The following is a 19,961-nucleotide window of genomic DNA, read 5'->3' as shown; positions in this document are numbered from 1 at the left end:
AATGTGCAGGCCAGTTAACTGAATTGGCGGTTGGGGAGCAGTCCAGTAACCACAATTCTTAGTTTTAAAATGGTTACAGAAAAAAAGATTTAACATGTACAACTATTCTATTCCAGGGCCAATTTTGAAGGCATTTGGCCGAATCGAGCTGGGAACGACAGGGAGACTCTGTTTAAAGGCAAAGGAACAATTAGTAATGGGAATTTTTTTTTTTTTTTAAAAAAGCAGTCACATCAAGAATCCAGGGTAGCATGTTCCTGTTAGACCACAGGATAGTTATACCAAGCTCAATGAACTTTGACTGATGAGAGATGGAGGCTCTGGTCAGGAAAAAGAATGAAGCATACATTGTGTTTACACATCTGGGTACCAATGAATTTCTTGACAAATATAAAAAGATCATGGTTAAAAGGGAAAATCAGGAGAGCAAAAAGAAATGCGAGTTGGATTTGGTAAGCAGGGTTAAAGATAATCTCCAGAGGTTCTTCAGTAAAATTAGCAGTAAAAGGGTGACTCGGGAAAAACTTGGTTCTCTTGAAAACCGTCAGGGCCACCTACGTGTGGAGACACAGGAGATGACACATTTTCAAAGCCTGTTTCTCAAAAGTTTACGAAGGAGAAAATAATGGATGGCAAAGAAATAGAGGCAATAAAGTGTCAGATATTATATATATTATGAGGAAGGAGGTATTTGCAACCTTGAAGTGCATCACAGTGGGCAAATCCCCAGGGTTTGACCAAGTGCACCCCCAGGTCTCATGACAGGCCAGGGAGGAAGTGGTGGAGGTGCCTTGTATTTGCTTTGTCATTAGTCACCATCAACACTGCCTAATCTCAGTTTACTGTTTTTCTGTTATGTGAACCCAATATGGCTGACCCCATTTTGCTGATATTATTTTATCTGCTATACTGTCACTCACCCAGTTTGTCCATTTCCCCTCTGCCCCCTCCTCTCTGCGTGGCCAGGTATTTGAGAGTAATGACTAGTTCATACTATTTCTCCTGTCTGGTGATCATAATTACAAAATGTCATTTTTCATCATTTGATGAAACATCCATCATCCACCCTTTCAGCTGTGCCACACATTCTGACTCCAGCCCCAAGTCAGGCTATTCATAAGCAACTCCAGAAAATTATGACTATTGTATTCCAGTGCAGAGTTCTGGGCTGGCATCAAACTGACATGGACCATCACCCACTTCATCTCCTGTCTTAAACTTGCTGGTTTGATAAGACTTAGTGCTCAGTACACAACTCATCATCTTCACCATGCACCCTGCTGGTTTATTACTGTTGAAGGAAGCATCATAATCAGGCAGGAGGTATCAAAGATCCATCAAACATCAACAAAAGGTTTGCACAGTATGGCTACACTGAACACTGCCGAGGACTTGGATTCAGGTGGGGCACATCAGTTTCTACTTGGTCTTCGTGGTCTATGGAATAGGGGGTGGTCTTTTACTAAAGAACACTGCAATCTTCAATAGTTTGCACAAAGAGCCAACGTGCACATCTGCTGGAGCTTGTCCATGGAGATTCACATCCCCACCTCCCAAACAAACCAAGCATAACTGCATCATGCCAAATGTGATCCGATCCACTGGCTGTCATGACAGCTACCATCTTCATCGATCTTAGTATCGACATGCTCATTCTAGAGGCAGAAAGACTCAATCTTAAAAGAAAGGACACCGAAATAAATCAAGAAACAGCAAGACCATACTCCAGAAACAGCACAGTATTTATTCCAGGAAATGAGATTACAGATAGATAATTTCTCTGCATTGCAGACTGATCTGAATGTTTATACATCTGTATTTACACATTTAAAATCTTTAATCTGACAGGTATTTACAATATCACATTCACATCTTACTTAAACAGTATAGTTCTTTTTTAATTTAAAAAAAGATTTTTGTTCAAAGAATGACAGATTTACATGCACCAATCCAATCAGCGAGACTCGAATTTCCACTAGATTCTACTTTTGCTCCTTTAACCCAACCCAAGTGCAGCTCCCTGACTACTGAGAATCTCTCAGGAACATTCTAGTCTGAACATACTCACTTTTCAGTAGATATGAATCTAACCACTCACCAGAACAGCTGGAGGGATGAGAAAGTTTCCTTCTCCTACTTGGAACCTCCAGCTGAGCCAGTCACTGGACTTGCTCTCACTTCAGCTGAACATTCTTTGGGCAAAATAAATACTTTTATTTATATCTGTTCACAAGCACCAAGACAGAAGACCAAACAAACACAGCAGTTTAAATTTGCAGATAATGGGTTGCTTCCTGCAGGTCCATTAGCTCCATAGATGGCGAGATCGCTAGGTATTATAAAAGGATCACTGTCCCATTTCCATAAAGATTAAACAAATTTAACACCTGTGTTGCTCAATCAAACATGTACTGTAGAAACTCCTGTAACTACATCAAGACCAACTGAGCCTTAAAGATCTCTTGCCTAATTAACTTGGTCACTTGTGAAAGGAAATTGGAACATAAAAAGGTGGCTTAATCCCAGGCCATCATGCACCCACGCATGGCGGAATGTAAAATCAAAATGTGCAAAACAAATATCATTTTAATTTATACCTCGATATCAGTTATAGCTGAACAACATACCAGAATTGATCCAATAGTATAATGGCTAGGCCGCAGCCTAATCAAATCCAACTTTACCTGCTTAAAACAAAGACCTCTTTAGGCAGAGATTCCACCACACCTGCACAGACACTGGTCTCCAAACTGGAAGTATCCCGCATGCTCAGGGAGAACTCTCCTTGGCCTGGCAGTGTATTCGTTGGGAGTGGCAGTGAGGTTTAACATGCCAAAGATCCCAAACATTCCTTTATGAGGAGGATAGAGTGCAGAATCCGGAGGCAAAGCTTTGTGTACCCTTCTAGGATTTCTTGTTTAGAAAAAAAAACTAGATGCATCCAAAAAAAACAAACTCCAGTCTGAAAGTACTCTGATCCCAGGAAACCCTATTCTTGTGTGCTCCAGAGCTGAATTAAAGAGAAAACGTTTTCATGTACTGTGCTTTTCCCAAAATAAGTCCAAGATGGAGGAGTGATATTTATAACGGGTGTTTTCAAGATCTAATCAAGTAACTGAAAGCATCAAGACTGCCACACAAAAAAAAAAGACTAACCATCTTTTTAAATAAAAGCCAGCTCCAAACCCACAAAGATGACTCAAGTCATTGCCATGGACTCAAGCCTGGCTTGTGTTGAACAGAGCTAGCTTCTTCAACATCACTCCAGAACTCTTTGGCATTAGTGCAGATGTCTGTGCACACAAGAAACTCCTCATCAGTAAACATCCATTGTACATAACAAAGATGTACAGGTAGAAACAGAGAGGCGTTGCTAAGTGTGCAAGTACGGGTGCACACAACCTTGCAAAGTTAAGAGTAGATATCAGTAACCAGTGCAGGAAGTGAGTCCAAAAGGTTAGTGCCAAGGTTCCCTTGTCGCACACCAAGTGAACTCATCATACAATGAATGGCTACTGGAGAATGATTATGATCCAGTGATTAATGATTCTGGGAAGACATGCCCAAGGGACTGGTCATTCTGGCCACCTGAGCCCCAGTGTAATGAATATCAGCATTGAGGGAGAATCGGAATAAAAGGTAACATTTCCAATGCTGTTTTAGAAATGTTAAGTAGGCCCCATGGTCAGTCTTTGCTTAATGCTCCAAATTCCACCCCGGTGCACAGATTCTTAAAAAAAAAGTATGCTCTACAACTATCAGCTCATCAGGAGACATATGAAAGGGGCAAAGGAACGACTACAATGAGAAACTGCCACCCTTTACGGTTTCAGTGGTAACGTCGTTTAACTGTACACAGTTAAGCATTCGAATTCAATATTGATTCGAACACATCGCAAGGAAACAGCTTTTCAAATCTTAAGATTTTTTTCCTAAAGCCTAAGCTTAGTGGTGTGGGTTAGGTGTCAGCCCAGTAAACTGCAGTCAGAATGCTTTGTAGCCATATGCATTCACTGGGCTGCTCCAATATAAAACTACTCCTCTGGCAATGGTCCCTGCCTGTGGCAAGACAAAGTTCATTTTTCCTTTAAGAGAAAGCAAAAGAATGTTTGGGCCTTTTTGAAGGCAGCAAAGTGCACTCTGAAAAAATGGACCAGTCTATGAGAGAGACAGTCAGTGTCAGACTGCAAAAAGAAAGAGAGCTGGGCACATCGGAGGATCACCTGCCGTGGAAGGTCTGAAGTTCCAGTACTCAGTCTGGACTGGTACCAATGGATTGCACATCACCCGAAGACGAGGTAGGGAGCAGACTGTGTGTGAGCCACACAGCACACCACAGTCCACTTCCTACAGACTCCTTTTATTGCTCTTCCAATACAAAATAGTTTATTTATTCTGCACAATAATCATTACGTGGAATAGATCAGAAATCAGGAAAGGTCAGTGAGTTGGGGGAAGGAGGGGGCAGCTCCCACTGAGAATGAAGTTAAAATAAAATTTCCAGGCAGTACTGATCAGATAAGGACGGGAGAGACTGCGGTTGCCTATACCTGGGAAATGAGCTGCATGTTAAAACTGGGCGATCGGGACTGCTTGGTTAGTGGAGCTCCTGGGGAAAGCAGCTCCTTAACCTCACTGTCTCGGCCCAGCTTCTCTTCCTGGAGGCTGATGGTCGAAAACCTGTTGGTGTTGCTGACGGCCAGATTGGAGCTCCCATCCAAGGCCTGGCTCCCATTAACCCGGTCGAAGGATCTGGTGGAGGAGGTGCTGGCCGTCCGCACCAAGCCAACAGCTCCTGCCTTCGATACCGGCGGACCACTCGTAGTCAGCAGGTGTTTCTTCACGGGAGTCAGCTCCACGGTGTCAGTGGCAGAGCGGGCTGCCAGGAGCTTGCGACTCCCTTCTGCCTGATCTCTATCCCGGTTTAATAAGCTGCTGGGGCCTTTCTTCAGACCGCTACTCTTGGACCCACTTGGCTGGCTGCTACTAGATGCCCCCGATGAGAATCCCTCATCCGCGTCGGTGACGTGTATGGGCTCCTCTCCTCCACTTGCAGCATTCAGATCTGTGAAGCAAAAATAAACTTGTCATTCAAGTCTGACAGACAGATACACACACTCCTTCCTCCAGTTTCCAGGGACAATTTGCATTTCCAAACCATTTTACCGTAGTAGAAAAGACACCGAATCACATAAAAAGTGCATTAAGCCAGATATATAAAAGGTAAAGGAGCATCACGTATAGAGGAGAACACTAGGCTGGAAGAAATTCCAAGGATTCAAAATATTGCCAAATGGTGGAATTTTAAAATCAGGGACATGTAAAGTGGTGGAGTGGCTGGAGTGCAAATAACTTGGATGATTTTACGACTGGTGAAAGTTAGAGGAATGAAAATTAAAGGATTTTAAAAGAGTAAATTGTCGTTGAACCCAACTCCAGTGCAGATCAATGAGTATAGCAGGGTGTGGGGGCCAAAAACAAGACCTAGTTCAAAGGCAGGATATAAAAAATAAATACAAAACAAAATGTGTACAAATCAGTCTGCAAATTTCATGAACTAACTGCCACATTTTAAAATCACCAGCTACATCCTGTTTCCTCACTGGTCATCCTATTTCATTAACTTATATTAGTAACCACTAAACCCGCAAGACTCCACTCAGCATCTCCCTCAGTCTGACAGTTCTCCCCTTGCATGTACACTGACCATTCAGTCAGCAGGTTGTGTTGTCCCAGTTAAGGAATTTGAGTCCATTACCCACTGGACATTTCCTGCAGTGCTGCATTGTCAGAGATGGCATCTTTCAGATGTTGTTAAATGAAAATTCCCTTTGCCCCTTCAGGCAAGGCAAAATTAATCTGTGGCACTGTTTGTATTTTTACTCATTCTTTCAAGAGCTGTGGGCTTCATAAACTAAACCAACATTTGATTACTGTGGCCCTCGAGATGGTGGTGATGAGCTGCCAACTCGAACCACTGCGGTCTTTGAGGTGTGGGCCTGGGAAGCTTCTCCCCACCCCCAAGCACCTAGACAATATTTCAAGAAGGATTGATGAAAAGGATCAACCAGTTATCACCAACAAGAGATTCTGCAGCTGCTGGAAATCCAGAGCAACACACACAAAATGCTGAAGGAGCTCATCAGGTCAGGAGATGAATAAACAGTTGATATTTCAGGCCAAGACCTTTCATCAGGACTGGAAAGGAAGTGGGAAGACGCAGGAATAAGAAAGTGGAGGAAGGGGAAAGGCAAACTAGAAGGTGATAGATGAAGCCAGGATGGTTAGAAAGGTAAAGGGCTAAAGAAGGAATCTGATTGGAGAGGAGAGTGGACCATGGAGCAAAGGGAAGGAGGAGGGGCACCAGGGGGAGGTGATAGGCAGGTGAGAAGGGGTACGAGTCCAGAGTGGAGATGGGGGGGGGGGGGGGGGGGGAAAGAGATGAAATAAAAGTACCGGCAGGAGAAATCAAATGTTCATGCCATCAGGGTTGGAGGCTACTTAAGATGGAATACAAGATGTTGCTCCTCCACCCTGAGAGTGGCCTCATGGTAGTAGAAGAGGCAGCCATGGACCGACATGTGAAAACGGAAATGGGGATAGGAATTAAAATGGTTGGCCACTGGGAAATACCAATTTTGGCAAATGGAGCAGAGGTGTACCACAAAAGATCCCCCAATTTACATCGGGTCTCACAATATAAAGGCGGCCACATCAGGAGCTCTAGTTTTCACCAGATTTTTATTGCTGAGCTTTCTGTGCACAAAATGAATGTTGAAATTCCTGTATGACAACAGTGTCTATACTTAGTACAGTGATGCTGGAAAGTTTTTACCCCATAGAATTTTCTCTATTTCTGCATAAATGACCTAAAATGTGATCAGATCTTCACGTAAATCCTAAAACTATAACAAAAAAACAATACTTGTTCATTTATTTATTGGGAAAATGATCCTATATCATATGTATTTGTTGGAAAAAGTATGTGAACCTCTGGGCCAATGCCTCCTACGAAAGCTATTTAGAATCAGATGTTCCAATCAACTAGTTGAGATTGGAAATGTGCTTGCCCTATAGAAAAGGCACATAGTCAGGTTACTGACAGAGCCTGCTTTTCTCAAGAAAGATCTGTTTATGTGCACCATGCCTCGATCAAAACATTCAGAGGACCGTAGAAGAACTGTAGAGATGCATGAAGCTGGAAAAGGCTACAAAAACATTCCTGAAGACCTCAGTGTTCATCAGTCCACAATAAGAGGAACTGTCTACTAATGAAGGAAATTCAGTGCTACCGAGCTACTCTCCCTAGGAGTGGGCATCTTGCAAAGATCACACGAAGAGCACAACGTGCAATGCTGAAGGAGGTGAGAAAGAACCCATCTGCAGAAACCTCTAGAACTTGCTAAAGTCTCTGTTCATGTGTCCACTATAAGAAAAACACTAAACAAGAATGATTTTTATGGAAGAACACCATGAAGGAAACCACTGCTCTCCAAAAAAAGAAAAACATTGCTGCACATGTCAAGTTTACAAAAGACCACCTGGATGTTCCACAACACTTCTGGGACAATGTTCTGTGAACAAATGAGACAAAGGTTGAACTTTTTGGCAGAGATGCACATTGCTACATTTCAAAGAAAAAGGGGGCTGCAGACCAACACCTAAACCTCATCCCAACTGTGAAGCACGGTGGAAGGAGCATCATGGTTTGGGGCTGCTTTGCTGCCTCAGGGTCTGGACAGCTTGCAATTATTGAAGGAACAATGAATTCAAAATTGTATCAAGACATTTTATGGGAGAATGTCAAGATAGCAGTCTGTCATCTGAAGCTTAACAGATGATGGATAATGCAACAAGACAATAATCCGAAAGACAAAATAAATCAACAACATAATGATTTTAAAAGGAAAAAAAGAAGAAAATTCGTGTTTTGGAACAGCCGAATCAAAGTCCTGCCCCTAATCCTACAGAAGTGTTGTGGAAGGACCCGAATCAAGCAATTCATGCAAGGAAATCCACTAATATCCCAGAGTTGGAGCAGTTCTGTATGGAGGAATGGCCTAAAATTCCTCCAAGCTGATGTGCAGGACTGGTCAACAGTTACTGGAAACATTTGGTTGAAGTTATTGCTGTACAAGGGGGTCACACCAGTTACTGAAAGCAAAAGTCCACATACTTTTTCCAACAAATACATACAATATTGGATCATTTTTCTCAATAAATAAATGAACAAGTATAAACAAGATGAAGTCTGCAGATGCTGGAAATCTGAGGAACTCAACAGACTAGGCAGCATCAATGGACAAAAAGTAGAGTCAATGTTTTGGGCCAAGGCCCTTAGCCCGAAACATCGACTGTACTTTTTCACCCCCGTAGATGAACAAGATAATTTGTGTTATTTAATTGGGTTCTATATCTAGATTTAGAACTTACATGAAGATCTGATCACATTTTAGCTCTTTTATGCAGAAATAGAGAAATTTCAACAGGGTTCACAACTTTCTAGCACCACTGTATACAATTAGCTACAGAAAGGTTTTGGACAAAGAAAGCTGGTTATGAAACTGTTGTAGAAATGCAGTTCTGTTCTGTGATTCAAATAACTTTATGGTCAATCATAAGCATCTAACAGGGAATTTCATTAAAAGCTCTCAGATAAATAACTATCAATTTTATCGGAGGCATTCCAGTGTAAGGCAGTCTATTCTTCACTCCTCAACGCACGCTGGCTACACCTCAATGAACTTTTCCCCAAGATCCACCTCCAACACAACCCTCAAAATAATCATAATTCTATGTCCGTCTTAAAATGATTTTGTAATACAATGTACATAAGTAGTCATTTTAGAGTTGAGGGGGAACTTCCCTAAATATTTTGCTTGTATTAAACATCTACTCCTTTTCATAGCATCCAAAGATAAAAACAGAACAATTCCCCCAAATACAGGCCAACAATGGGGTATACATATACTCAACTCGACGAAGGACTTAAAATTGACTCTGTGGGGTCTACAGATAATGATTTTTCAAAACTACACGAACATTTAATCAAATACACACTTTGACACAAACATTGGAAGACAGAGACAAGCTAAAGTAATCCAGCATTCTGTCCTTGACCAGCTACATAACTGCCATGGCAGCCAAGCAGGCAAATGGTCTAAATGAAGCACATAGCACAATGAGAGAAGCACAGACATGCAGCAAAGCTTTCAAAGCCATGAAGTAGAGACTTGAGCCTCCACATGCATTGAAAACACCCACAAAGATCATCGAACTTCACTGCATCAACCATAATTGAGATATACACAGTTAAATGAGCTTTTAAACTTACCATCAACTTTGCTCCTTTATTTTTAAAAAAAAGTGATTTGTGGTGTTAAGTAGAAAAAAAAAGATACTTTTAAACCAAAGACATTTTGAGAAAGAATCAACCAGATTTCATTGTAGAGCCAGGGTCGCAGCAGTCTGAGCACTGACCTGCCCCATCCATGCACTGTTAGAAAGGGGTCTGAACATCACCTCAGCACCCAACTCCAATATTTCCCACCTTTTCTATACACCACCTCCCAATGCCCCCTCGAGCCATTTGTCTCCATTTTCTACAAGATACACTTATTTCAATTCTTGACAATGCACAAAAGGGTAAATAGGGTAAAATACACGGGTATGTCCAGAATTAACTCATCACAGGAGTAAAACTCGAGGCCTTGGTGCCCCCAAGTTTACTCACTCTGGTTTTCTGTATCCAACCAATACTCAGTCACTGCTCGAAACAGAACTTTCTACACAAAGACAGATTGAGAAACACCAATTGTATTTTTTTTAAGCAATATTTGTCTGGTCTCACAAAACCCTGGATGTGGAACCATAGTATCTGATGTTACTCGAACTGTGCATCGTGCGGGCGGCGGGTAGGATTAGTACAATCAAGCTGGCATGGGGGGGCGGGGGGGAGATGCAAGGAACATGCAAGCAACAGTCAGAAGGCACAGCCCTGATCAGAGAGCCTTCAAAGCCAAACACTCAGCCCATCATAACTCATCCTTTGCCATGCTTGTAGCCATGGATCTGGCCTAGCACAGCACAGTACAAGAATGATACTACCTGACTTGCTGCTAGACTAGGGGGAAGGCACTAATGCACGCTGGGAGAGTGGATACAGGCACTGGGATAAAGATGCCCTGCTTGGGGTAAAGAGCCATGGCTGTCTTCCAGCAGCCTCACTGATCTCTGCCTCCTCATTTCTGGCCTACCCTCTGCCGTTGCCACAGATGCTGGTTCCTGCTGATTGTGTCTGGGGGATACTGGCATCCCCTCCCCATTCCTCTCACGCTCTCCGGCCAATTCAGACGAGTCACAGATTAGGGAAGTGGGGTCGCTTGACTCAGCATCAAGTGTGAGGTCAATACAATCTGGGATTCAACACAAAACATTTAGCATCTTCCCCATCCAGCAGGAACTGCTACAGGCCACAGGGAAAGAACAGCATGAAGATGGTACAGTACACAGAAAGGTAGTACAGTACATAGAAGAAACAACAGACCATACATAATGTTGACAAAACATCAAAAACTTGGGTCAGTCTCATCCCAAGTGTTGCTTCCTCAAAGCAAAGTGTTTGCCTAAGGGTGACCCTTATCTGAAGGGAGAAAGGCAGGGTATAGAGTCCGTACAGTACATATACATCCCTTTGGTAAACAAATCAATCAGTCCCTTTGTAATCTCCCAGGTTCCCTTCAATTCACCTGCACACCAAGTGCAATGTACAGCAGCCAATTAACTCATCAACCTGCACATCTCTGGGATGAGGGATGCAACAGGAAAACCCAGGACAAGCCCAGGCACCCACAGGGAAAATGACTTCACACTATCAGAACCAGAGGCTGGGATCAAACTTGGGTTCTGGAGTTGTATCAGCATGGTTGGTTGGGGAAGTAAGCCATGTGTAGCCAACCACCCAGGCATCCCACTGACATTGACTCCACCTTAGTGGGTCAGTGGGGGGGTGGGGGTGCACAGGCAAACATCACAAACCCCATGGAAATAGGGCCATGGGAGCTTTTAAAAACAGAATGATACAGTACAGGCCCTTTGACCCACAACACCGTGCCAATCTTTAAACCCACTCAAGATAAATCTAGCCCTTTCCTTTTGCAAAGCCCTTCCTCCTCCCCCCCACCCCCCAAACACCCATGTGCCTATGGGTTTCTTAAATGTTCCTAATGTATCTGCCTCTACCACCACCACCACCCCTGGCAGTGTGTTCCACACACCTACCACTTACCCCTGACATCCAGTCCCTGGACTTTCCTCCATTCACCTTATCATTACTGTACGTCCCCTTGTATTAGCTATTTCTGTCCCTGGAAAAAGCCGCTGGCTATCCACTCTGTTTATGCCACTTATTACCTGGAACACCTAAAGTTTTTAAAACTTTAAAATTTGGAATTTAGGGTATTGAGAGGAGAAAAACCTTATATGAAAAGTCTGCATAGAACAAATACTAGTTGGTGGAAATTAATTCTTTCCAACAACAAAAAAAAAGTTCCCAGTTGCTTACTTTCTCTCTTCCAGCGATGCCTTCGTATGGACGCAGTGGTGATGGCAGTGCGGGATATCCTGGGTACTGTTGGTGTAACCTCTACCTGCAGGCACTTCCGACCCACTTTAGAAATGTCAGGAGCGTCAAAAGGCAATGAGCTCTTCATTGCATTAGCTACCTGCAGGAAAGAAATCCACAAGAACAAAGATGGTAACTCAACAGGAATTACATTTGATAAACATTGTACCAAAATATTCTTTATAGAAAATTGCTTGTTTATATTTCCCCTTTAAATTGGTGTTGGCATTCATGTGACAGACAAGCCTGCAGAGCATTGTGTAGTTGTCCTGCCCACTAAGTTTTGGCTAAGTTACTAAACTGACAGAGTTCAGCATTACTAATCTATAGGCAATAGTTTGAATCCCACCAAGACAGTAGGAAAATTTAAGTTCAAGTACTTGTACAGAAACGGGGAACATAAAAGCTAATCTCAATCATGGCAAGTTAAATTCTAGTTTGCTAAACTTTTCTGATTCACTAATATTCTTTGAGGAAGGAAATCCATCAGCGTTCCTGGCCTAGTCTATTCATGACCCCAGACCCATAGACACACACGACTCTTAACTGCAAGGTATTGAGAAGAGCAATTAATTATAGCATTGCATTAATGTCCATGAACAGTTTAAGATAGACTGGACCAGAGCATCAGACAGTACTGAGCCACTTGTTGGGATGAAGGGGTCACTTTGTTAGACACAGACATAGACAACAGTGGAAGGAAATAGTTTACCAACAGCGGTTGAGAGTACAGTTCTAACTGCGCCCTGTACAAGAGGTCCTCCAGTGCTTCCTGGCCCATCTCCCATTCTCCGTTGTATCTGTGGAAAATAACAGAGGAAACGCTCAAGAACACATCTAGTGGCTCAGCTCAAATTCCTCCTTAGATTCCATTTCCCCATCCTATGTCATCAAATGCATACAAGCCCAGGAATTTGGAAATCACCAAGTTAAAATACATTACAAGTCTATGCTAGAGGTTACCAGAATGCAGGTGGATACAAAATTTTTTTATATGTATGCTGTCACCAATTGGTGGGTGGATAAAACGTTACTTTTTGTACAAGGAAGGGGTCAGGGATTTGGGGTCTGATGTTCTTGTCAGTGTTTTTCCTGTGTGGGTGATGGGTTTTGTGTGAGAGAGGGGGTTGGAGATTTGATGCTATTGTTACTGTTCTTTTTTTTTTGTCAGGGAGAGGGTTGGGGTCTTGGAGTTTGCAAATTTTGTTTCTTTTCTCCCCCATGCAGGGAGGGTGGTTGATGACTTTTCTTACAAGAACTCCAATGTTCCCCTCCCCCCGTATTTCATGGTTATCTGGAGAAGATGAATATCAGAGTTATACTGTACATGCATACATACTTGGACAAAAAAATGAACCTTTGAACAAACAGCATGCATTTAACAAACAGAAGGTTCAAAATAGATTCTCGGGGCACTCCAGAGGAAATAGCTTGGAGGCAATTATAGCTCCACAATTTACAACATGAAGGGATGTTGGAGGGGTTGGGGCCACAGGTGAATGGTGGTGGAGTGTTTTTTTTTTTGAATTTAAATGGACATTGAGAGAATGTATTTATGAAGTGACTTTAATTATATCAGAGGTAGGAAGGTGGAAAATTGTTTCAAACATCCACAATGCCAGAGGAAAGAAGAGTGTAAAAACATATTGCGATGGCAATAACAGAGGAAAGTAAGCAGATAGTTCATGACAGGACTGATTCTATCCTTATTTCCTTACATGGTATGATAAACAGCTGTCAACATCTGCACCATGAACTCTGGGTCCAGCATTACCCGACCACAAGTCTCATTCCACATCTTCTGCCGTTGTCGTGGAAACCCACAAATGCATAACCTGTTGGTTGAGACCAGCCAGGCATTAGTAAACAGCACCCGATTCAGATTTCCCAATTTGTGTTAATTTAATAGGAACAGGAATAAGCTATTTGACCCAAAAATCACAGTTGATTATTCATTTCAGTGCCACTTTCTGTACAATTTATACAGCACGTCCTTGTTCTACTCAACCCACATTGATTTCCACTTCTCTTACATCATCCATCTTTCACTCTGTGCCATCTCTCAATGATCTTTTCCCCTTCTGTGCCTTGTCTCATGGACCCTTTCAAATATAGCTTTCAACTGTTTTCTTAATCATTCCACCTGACATTTCCTCCCACATATCACTTGGAGAGAACCAACCACTCTGAATCATTTTAATCTGATCAAAAAGGAAAAAAAAAAAAGGGCCCAGAGCTAGGCAGCTGTGACTTAGTGGCTATCACATGTCTGAATTTGGGAGGTATAGACTTACGAGACATTCAACTGGAGTCCATGTTATCTTTGGGGGAGACAAATTGTGAACAGCATGCAATTATCCACAAGATCCAAGCTATTATTTATATCATAATAGAACTAGTCTGATGTTCTTGAGAGCTTGCTATATACAAATTAGCTGCTGCATTTCTGAAATTACAATAGCAGCAAGTATTTATAGAGTGATAGAAAAATACATCATAGAAACAAGCCCTTTGGCCCATCTAGTCCATGTCAAAGCCATTTAAGCTGCCTACTCACATCAGCTTGCACCAGGACCATTGCCCTCTATACGCGTTATCCATGTACCTATCTAAACTTATCTTAAACACTGTTATCGAGCTCACGTGCATCACTTGTGTTGGCAGCTCATTCCACACTCACAACCCTCTGACTGAAGTTTCTCCTATGTTCCCCTTAAACTTTTCACCGTTAACCCATGTTGTAGTCCCACCCAACCTCCGTGGAAAAAGCCTGCTTCTATTAACCCTATCTACGCCTCTCAATTACGTATACCTATAATCAAATCTCCTCTCAATCTTCTACATTCAAAGGAATACAGTCCTAACCTGTTCATCTTTCCTTATACCTCAGGTCCTCCAGACCTGGCAATATCCTTGTAAATTTTCTCTGTATTCTTTCAATCTTGTTTACATCTTTCCTGTAGGTAGGTGACCAAAAATGCACACAACACTCCAAATTAGGCCTCACCAACATCTCATTCAACTTCATTTGGCTTGAAAGCATTTTGGAACACCCAAAGCTTTGGATTTAATTATGTGTAAACTATTTTCCCTTCAAACACCAAACAGCCAACTAAGAGATCAGAGGCACTTTCTGTAACTTCTGTTTATAGAGACAGGAAGTTCAAAACAATAACCACACATTTGGACACAACTCCACAACCTACAGTCACAGCTGTGATTTGTCTCTGGATTCTTTTCCACAATAATACTTAAGGTTAAAAATAAACTGGTCCACTTACTCAGTTCCTGCATCTGCATTTTTCGTTTTTGTCCAATGCACAAAGTTACACTTGTGAATGCATTGAGATACATCTTCCAGCTATCACATGCCAACATTCCCACAGTGCACACGTCCATATCTCACCGAGTCCAAAGCCTCTACCTACCCAGCACCTCAATTGTGCACAGCTCATAGTGCATCCCATCCTGGCTCCCTCCCCCACCCCCCACCATCATTGTTACACAGCAGTCTCTCAAATAATGACAACTTAAGAGGAATTTTAAAAAATAATTCTTGTGGAACAAACTAGAAGTTAGACAGTTGTGGCAATGCTTACCTTGAGCACACACTGCAGAGGGAGCGGTAGGAAGATTTAGGCATGCAGACCACTGCAGAATTATAGCACAACATAAGGAAACTTAGCACTTCAAACCTGGAAAACACACACATATGTATCATGAAACATGCATATTTCAGTACAATCTACCTCAGGCTACAGATACAAAAATGCTGCCATATACAAGGTGAGAATGTTCTTGAGCTGAATAGAACTGCTTAAAAGTATCATTTATTTCTTTTGGCTTATATGAAATCTTACACTCCCCTGTTTGAATCGCATTTATTGTTCTGGAGGTTTCTTCCACCCTCAATTGCCAAGATAGTACTTTATGGGTTCTCTCTCCTAATTCATAATATTGTTGTTTTGATTTTAGTATCATTTTTTTCTATTCTATAGGTTTGTTTTGTGTTATACTCTAATTTTTATTTATTAATTTTTTATAATTTTCCTGTTGGTAAATTCTGACAATCTTTTTCTAATTGTGTTATTTCTTTCGCCAATTCATTTAATTTGGTTACATATTTATTTTTTATTCCCTTAACATATCCAATTACCTGTCCTCTTAAGTATGCTTTTAATCTGTCCCATAATAAGAAATTATTGGCAGTAGAGGGCAAGTTCGTCTCACAGAACAATTCTATTTGAGCTCTAATAAAACTGCAAAACTCTGGTCTTTTCAACAGCAAAAGATTAAAACACTATCTATATGATGTTTTTTGTTTATCAGGAATGTCAATTGATAAAATTAAAGGTGAATGGCCAATAGAGGTCTAGTGGCATATTCTGTTTGAATGATCCTACTTCCTAATTCAGCTGATATTAGAAATAAGTCAATTCTAGAGTAGAAATCATATTGTCTTAATAGAAAGAGTCATCTCTTTCCCTTGGATGCCGCCATCTCCAAGCATCTATTATACTCAAGTCCTTCATGAAGACCAGGGTGGTTTTTGCTGCCCTGACCTTCCTGAATTTTTTTTTTTTTTTAAATATATATATATATATAAACTGATCTCTAAAATTGGATTCAGACAAAAACTGAAATGCCCTCCAATTAAGATACTTTCACATCCTTGAACAACTTTCAAAAAAATATTCTGGATAAATTTCTCATCGTCATAATTGGGGGCATATAAATTCAAAAGTGTCCAGGATTCGAAATACAAACTCCATTTCCAGAAAAGTTGGGATATTTTGCAAAATGCAATAAAAACAAAAATCTGCGATATGTTAATTCATGTGAACCTTTATTTAACTGACAAAAGTACAAAGAAAAGATTTTCAAGCAACACACAAAGTTGCTGGTGAACGCAGCAGACCAGGCAGCATCTCTAGGAAGAGGTGCAGTCGACGTTTCAGGCCGAGACCCTTCGTCAGGAAGAGTAAGAGATGGGCGGAGGGGGGAGGGGGGAGGGGGGGACAGGTGATAAGCAAAAGGGATACGAGAGGATCATGGGACAGGAGGTCCGGGAAGAAAGATGGGGGGGGGGGGCGGGGGGGAGACCCAGAGGATGGGCAAGGAGTATATTCAGAGGGACATTGGGAGAAAAAGGAGAGTGAGAGAAAGAATGTGTGTATAAAAATAAGTAACAGATGGGGTACGACGGGGAGGTAGGGCATTAGCGGAAGTTAGAGAAGTTGATATTCTTGCCAACAGGTTGGAGGCTCCCCAGACGGAATATGTGTTGTTCCTCCAACCTGAATGTGGCTTCATCTTTACAGTAGAGGAGGCCGTGGATAGACATGTCAGAATGGGAATGGGATGTGGAATTAAAATGTGTGGCCACTGGGAGATCCTGCTTTCTCTGGCAGACAGAGCGTAGGTGTTCAGCATAGCGGTCTCCCAGTCTGCGTCGGGTCTCGGCAATATATAAAAGGCCACATCGGGAGCACTGGATGCAGTACATTATCCCAGCCGACTCACAGGTGAAGTGTCGCCTCACCTGGAAGGACTGTTTGGGGCCCTGAATGGTGGTAAGGGAGGAAGTGCAAGGGCACGTGTAGCTCTTGTTCCACTCACACGGATAAGAAAAGATTTTCAATAGTTTTACTGACCAACTTAATTGTATTTTGTAAATACACACAAATTTAGAATTTGATGGCTGCAATACACTCAAAAGTTGGGACAGAGTTAAAATAAGATTGAAAAGTGCACAGAATATTCAAGTAACACAGTTTTGGAAGACTCCACATTAAGCAGGCTAATTGGTAGCAGGTGAGGTATCATGACTGGGTATAAAAGTAGCGTCCATCAAAGGCTCAGTCTTTGCAAGCAAGGATGGGTTGTGGCTCACCCCTTTGTGCCAAAATTCGTGAGAGAATTGTTAGTCAGTTCAAAAGGAACATTTCTCAACGCAAGATTGCAGAGAATTTAGGTCTTTCAACATCTACAGTACATAATATTGTGAAAAGATTCAGAGAATTCAGAGACATCTCAGTGCATAAAGGGCAAGGTCGGAAACCACTGCTAAATGCGTGTGATCTTCGAGCCCTCAGGCAGCACTGCCTAAGAAACCATCATGCTACTGTGACAATTATAGCCACCTAGGCTTGGGAGTACTTCGGAAAACCATTGTCACTCAACACAGTCCATCGCTGCATCCAGAAATGCAACTTGAAACTGTATTACACAAGAAGGAAGCCATACATCAAATCTATGCAGAAACGCCAGTGAGTTCTCTGGGCCCGAGCTCATCTCAGATGGACCAAAAGACTATGGAACCGTGTGCTGTGGTCAGATGAGTCCACATTTCAGCTAGTTTTTGGAAAAAACGGGCGTTGAGTTCTCTGTGCCAAAGATGAAAACCACCATCCAGATTGTTATCAGTGAAAGGTGCAAAAGCCAGCATCTGTGATGGTATGGAGGTGCATGAGTTGCATGTATGTGAAGGTACCATTGACTCTGAGGTGTATATTAGGATTTTAGCGAGACATATGTTGCCATCAAGGTCGTCTCTTCCCGGGACGTCCATGCTTATTTCAGCAGGACAATGCCAGACCACATTCTGCACGGGCTGCAACAGTGTGGCTTTGTAGACACAGAGTGTGTGTGCTTGACTGGCCTGCTGCCAGTGCAGATCTATCTCCTATTGAAAATGTATGGCGCATCATGAAGAGGAGAATCAGACAACGGAGACCACGGACTGTTGAGCAGCTGAAGTCTTATATCAAGCAAGAATGGACAAAATTTCCAATTGCAAATCTACTACAATTAGTATCCTCAGTTCCAAAACGATTAAAAAGTGTTATTAAAAAGGAAAGGTGATGTAACACAATGGTAAACATGCCTCCGTCCCAACTTTTGTTGAGTGTGTTGCAGCCATCAAATTCTAAATTTGTGTGTGTTTACAAAATACAATTAAGTTGGTCAGTAAATCTATTGAAAATCTTTTCTTTGTACTTTTGTCAGTTAAATAAAGGTTTACGTGAATTAACATATCACAGATTTTTGTTTTTATTGCATTTTGGAAAATATCCCAACTTTTCTGGAAATAGGGTTTGTATATTTGACAATTGACCATAACAAATCTTCCGGCCGGATCTATGATAGTACCCTCCACCTTCACTGGAAAATTCTTCCCTATCAATACTGCCACTCCTCTGGCTTTAGAATTAAAGGAGGATGCTATTACTTGACCAACCCATCCTCTCTTTAATTTATGTTCTGTCACTGTAAGACGAGTTTCTTGAAGAAAGGTAAAATCAATATGATTTTTTTTTTTTTTTATAAAGATATGCCAGAACCTTTTTCCTTTTTTATCAGTCCATTTATCCCATTAACATTAAGATTTAAAAATTTAATTGCTCGATTCATAGTTATCAGACTTTATTGGTTGATAAATCCTGCCCACAAAGAGTATATATTAATCCCACTTCTTTGAGTGACTGAGATATTTGATGCCATTCTCAACAGAGTATAGAAAATAGAAACGAAACCAAAGAGGAAAGAAAATAAAAGAAAAAAAAGAAAAAAGGGAGGAAAAACCCTCCCAACTGGCGCTCCAAGTTCACGGCGCCTTAACCCCTCTTACTGTGGGGTTCGATAAACATCACACTAAAGATGGACATACTTTAATGTATAACATAATTAATTTTTTTTTAAAAAAAGAGACAAAAAAATTATCCACTCCCCCAATAACTCCTTAAACATCTGTAAAAATTATATTCCATACCCACTATTACTAAATATCTAACATAATCTATAATATTGAAAGTAAATATCATTAATATAGCAATATATCCAAATAAATAGAATTCAAAGAAACTTACTAAATATAACCCTAAATATTCTAACTTAATACATATCCAGCATACCAAAAATTAAACATATCAAAAGATGACATCTATATAAAACTACTCATACTAGTTATAACAAAATTAGATGAACTATATAGTTCCTTAGTATAATTCTAAAAGACCATCCATAATCAATATTTTAAATCATAATAGTCTTCATCCATAATCATATAGATTCAAAGTTCAAGATTATAATGTTAAAATTAATCTATATTAATAAAGAAAATCAAATATTTTTCTTCATATATTTTGTCCAATATACATCTTTCTAGGCCTCTTGTTCCAGAAGAACATTCTGAATCATGATGTCTCAGAAACTTTTTGAATAAAGTTTATCGCCTCCTGGGGGTTAGTAAAAACTTTCCTCCCTCCATCTGACAGAATAATTTTCAGCTTTGCTGGATATAATAAAGAATAGTGAAGACCTTTATTCTTTAATAACC

At 41.2% G+C, this 19,961-nt stretch overlaps 1 protein-coding gene across 2 annotated transcripts in view; it reads right to left on the bottom strand.

Annotated features, from left to right (window-relative positions):
* Nucleotides 1-1,730: 1,730 nt before the first annotated feature.
* Nucleotides 1,731-19,961, bottom strand: part of LOC140199392 (hyccin 2-like) — a 53,989-nt gene continuing 35,758 nt past the window's right edge. For both annotated transcript variants that reach the window (XM_072261404.1, XM_072261405.1), the window contains exons 7-11: nucleotides 15,223-15,318; nucleotides 13,342-13,458; nucleotides 12,336-12,423; nucleotides 11,564-11,723; nucleotides 1,731-5,065 (exon numbers count right to left, since the gene is read on the bottom strand). In XM_072261404.1, coding sequence (XP_072117505.1) covers nucleotides 4,545-5,065; nucleotides 11,564-11,723; nucleotides 12,336-12,423; nucleotides 13,342-13,458; nucleotides 15,223-15,318 — 982 coding nt within the window. In that variant the 3' untranslated portion in view covers nucleotides 1,731-4,544. The remainder of the gene's footprint in view (nucleotides 5,066-11,563; nucleotides 11,724-12,335; nucleotides 12,424-13,341; nucleotides 13,459-15,222; nucleotides 15,319-19,961) is intronic.

This window comes from Mobula birostris, chromosome 6 (assembly GCF_030028105.1).
Source record: "Mobula birostris isolate sMobBir1 chromosome 6, sMobBir1.hap1, whole genome shotgun sequence".
NCBI lineage: Eukaryota > Metazoa > Chordata > Chondrichthyes > Myliobatiformes > Myliobatidae > Mobula > Mobula birostris.
This window is presented reverse-complemented; position numbering and strand designations above follow the sequence as displayed.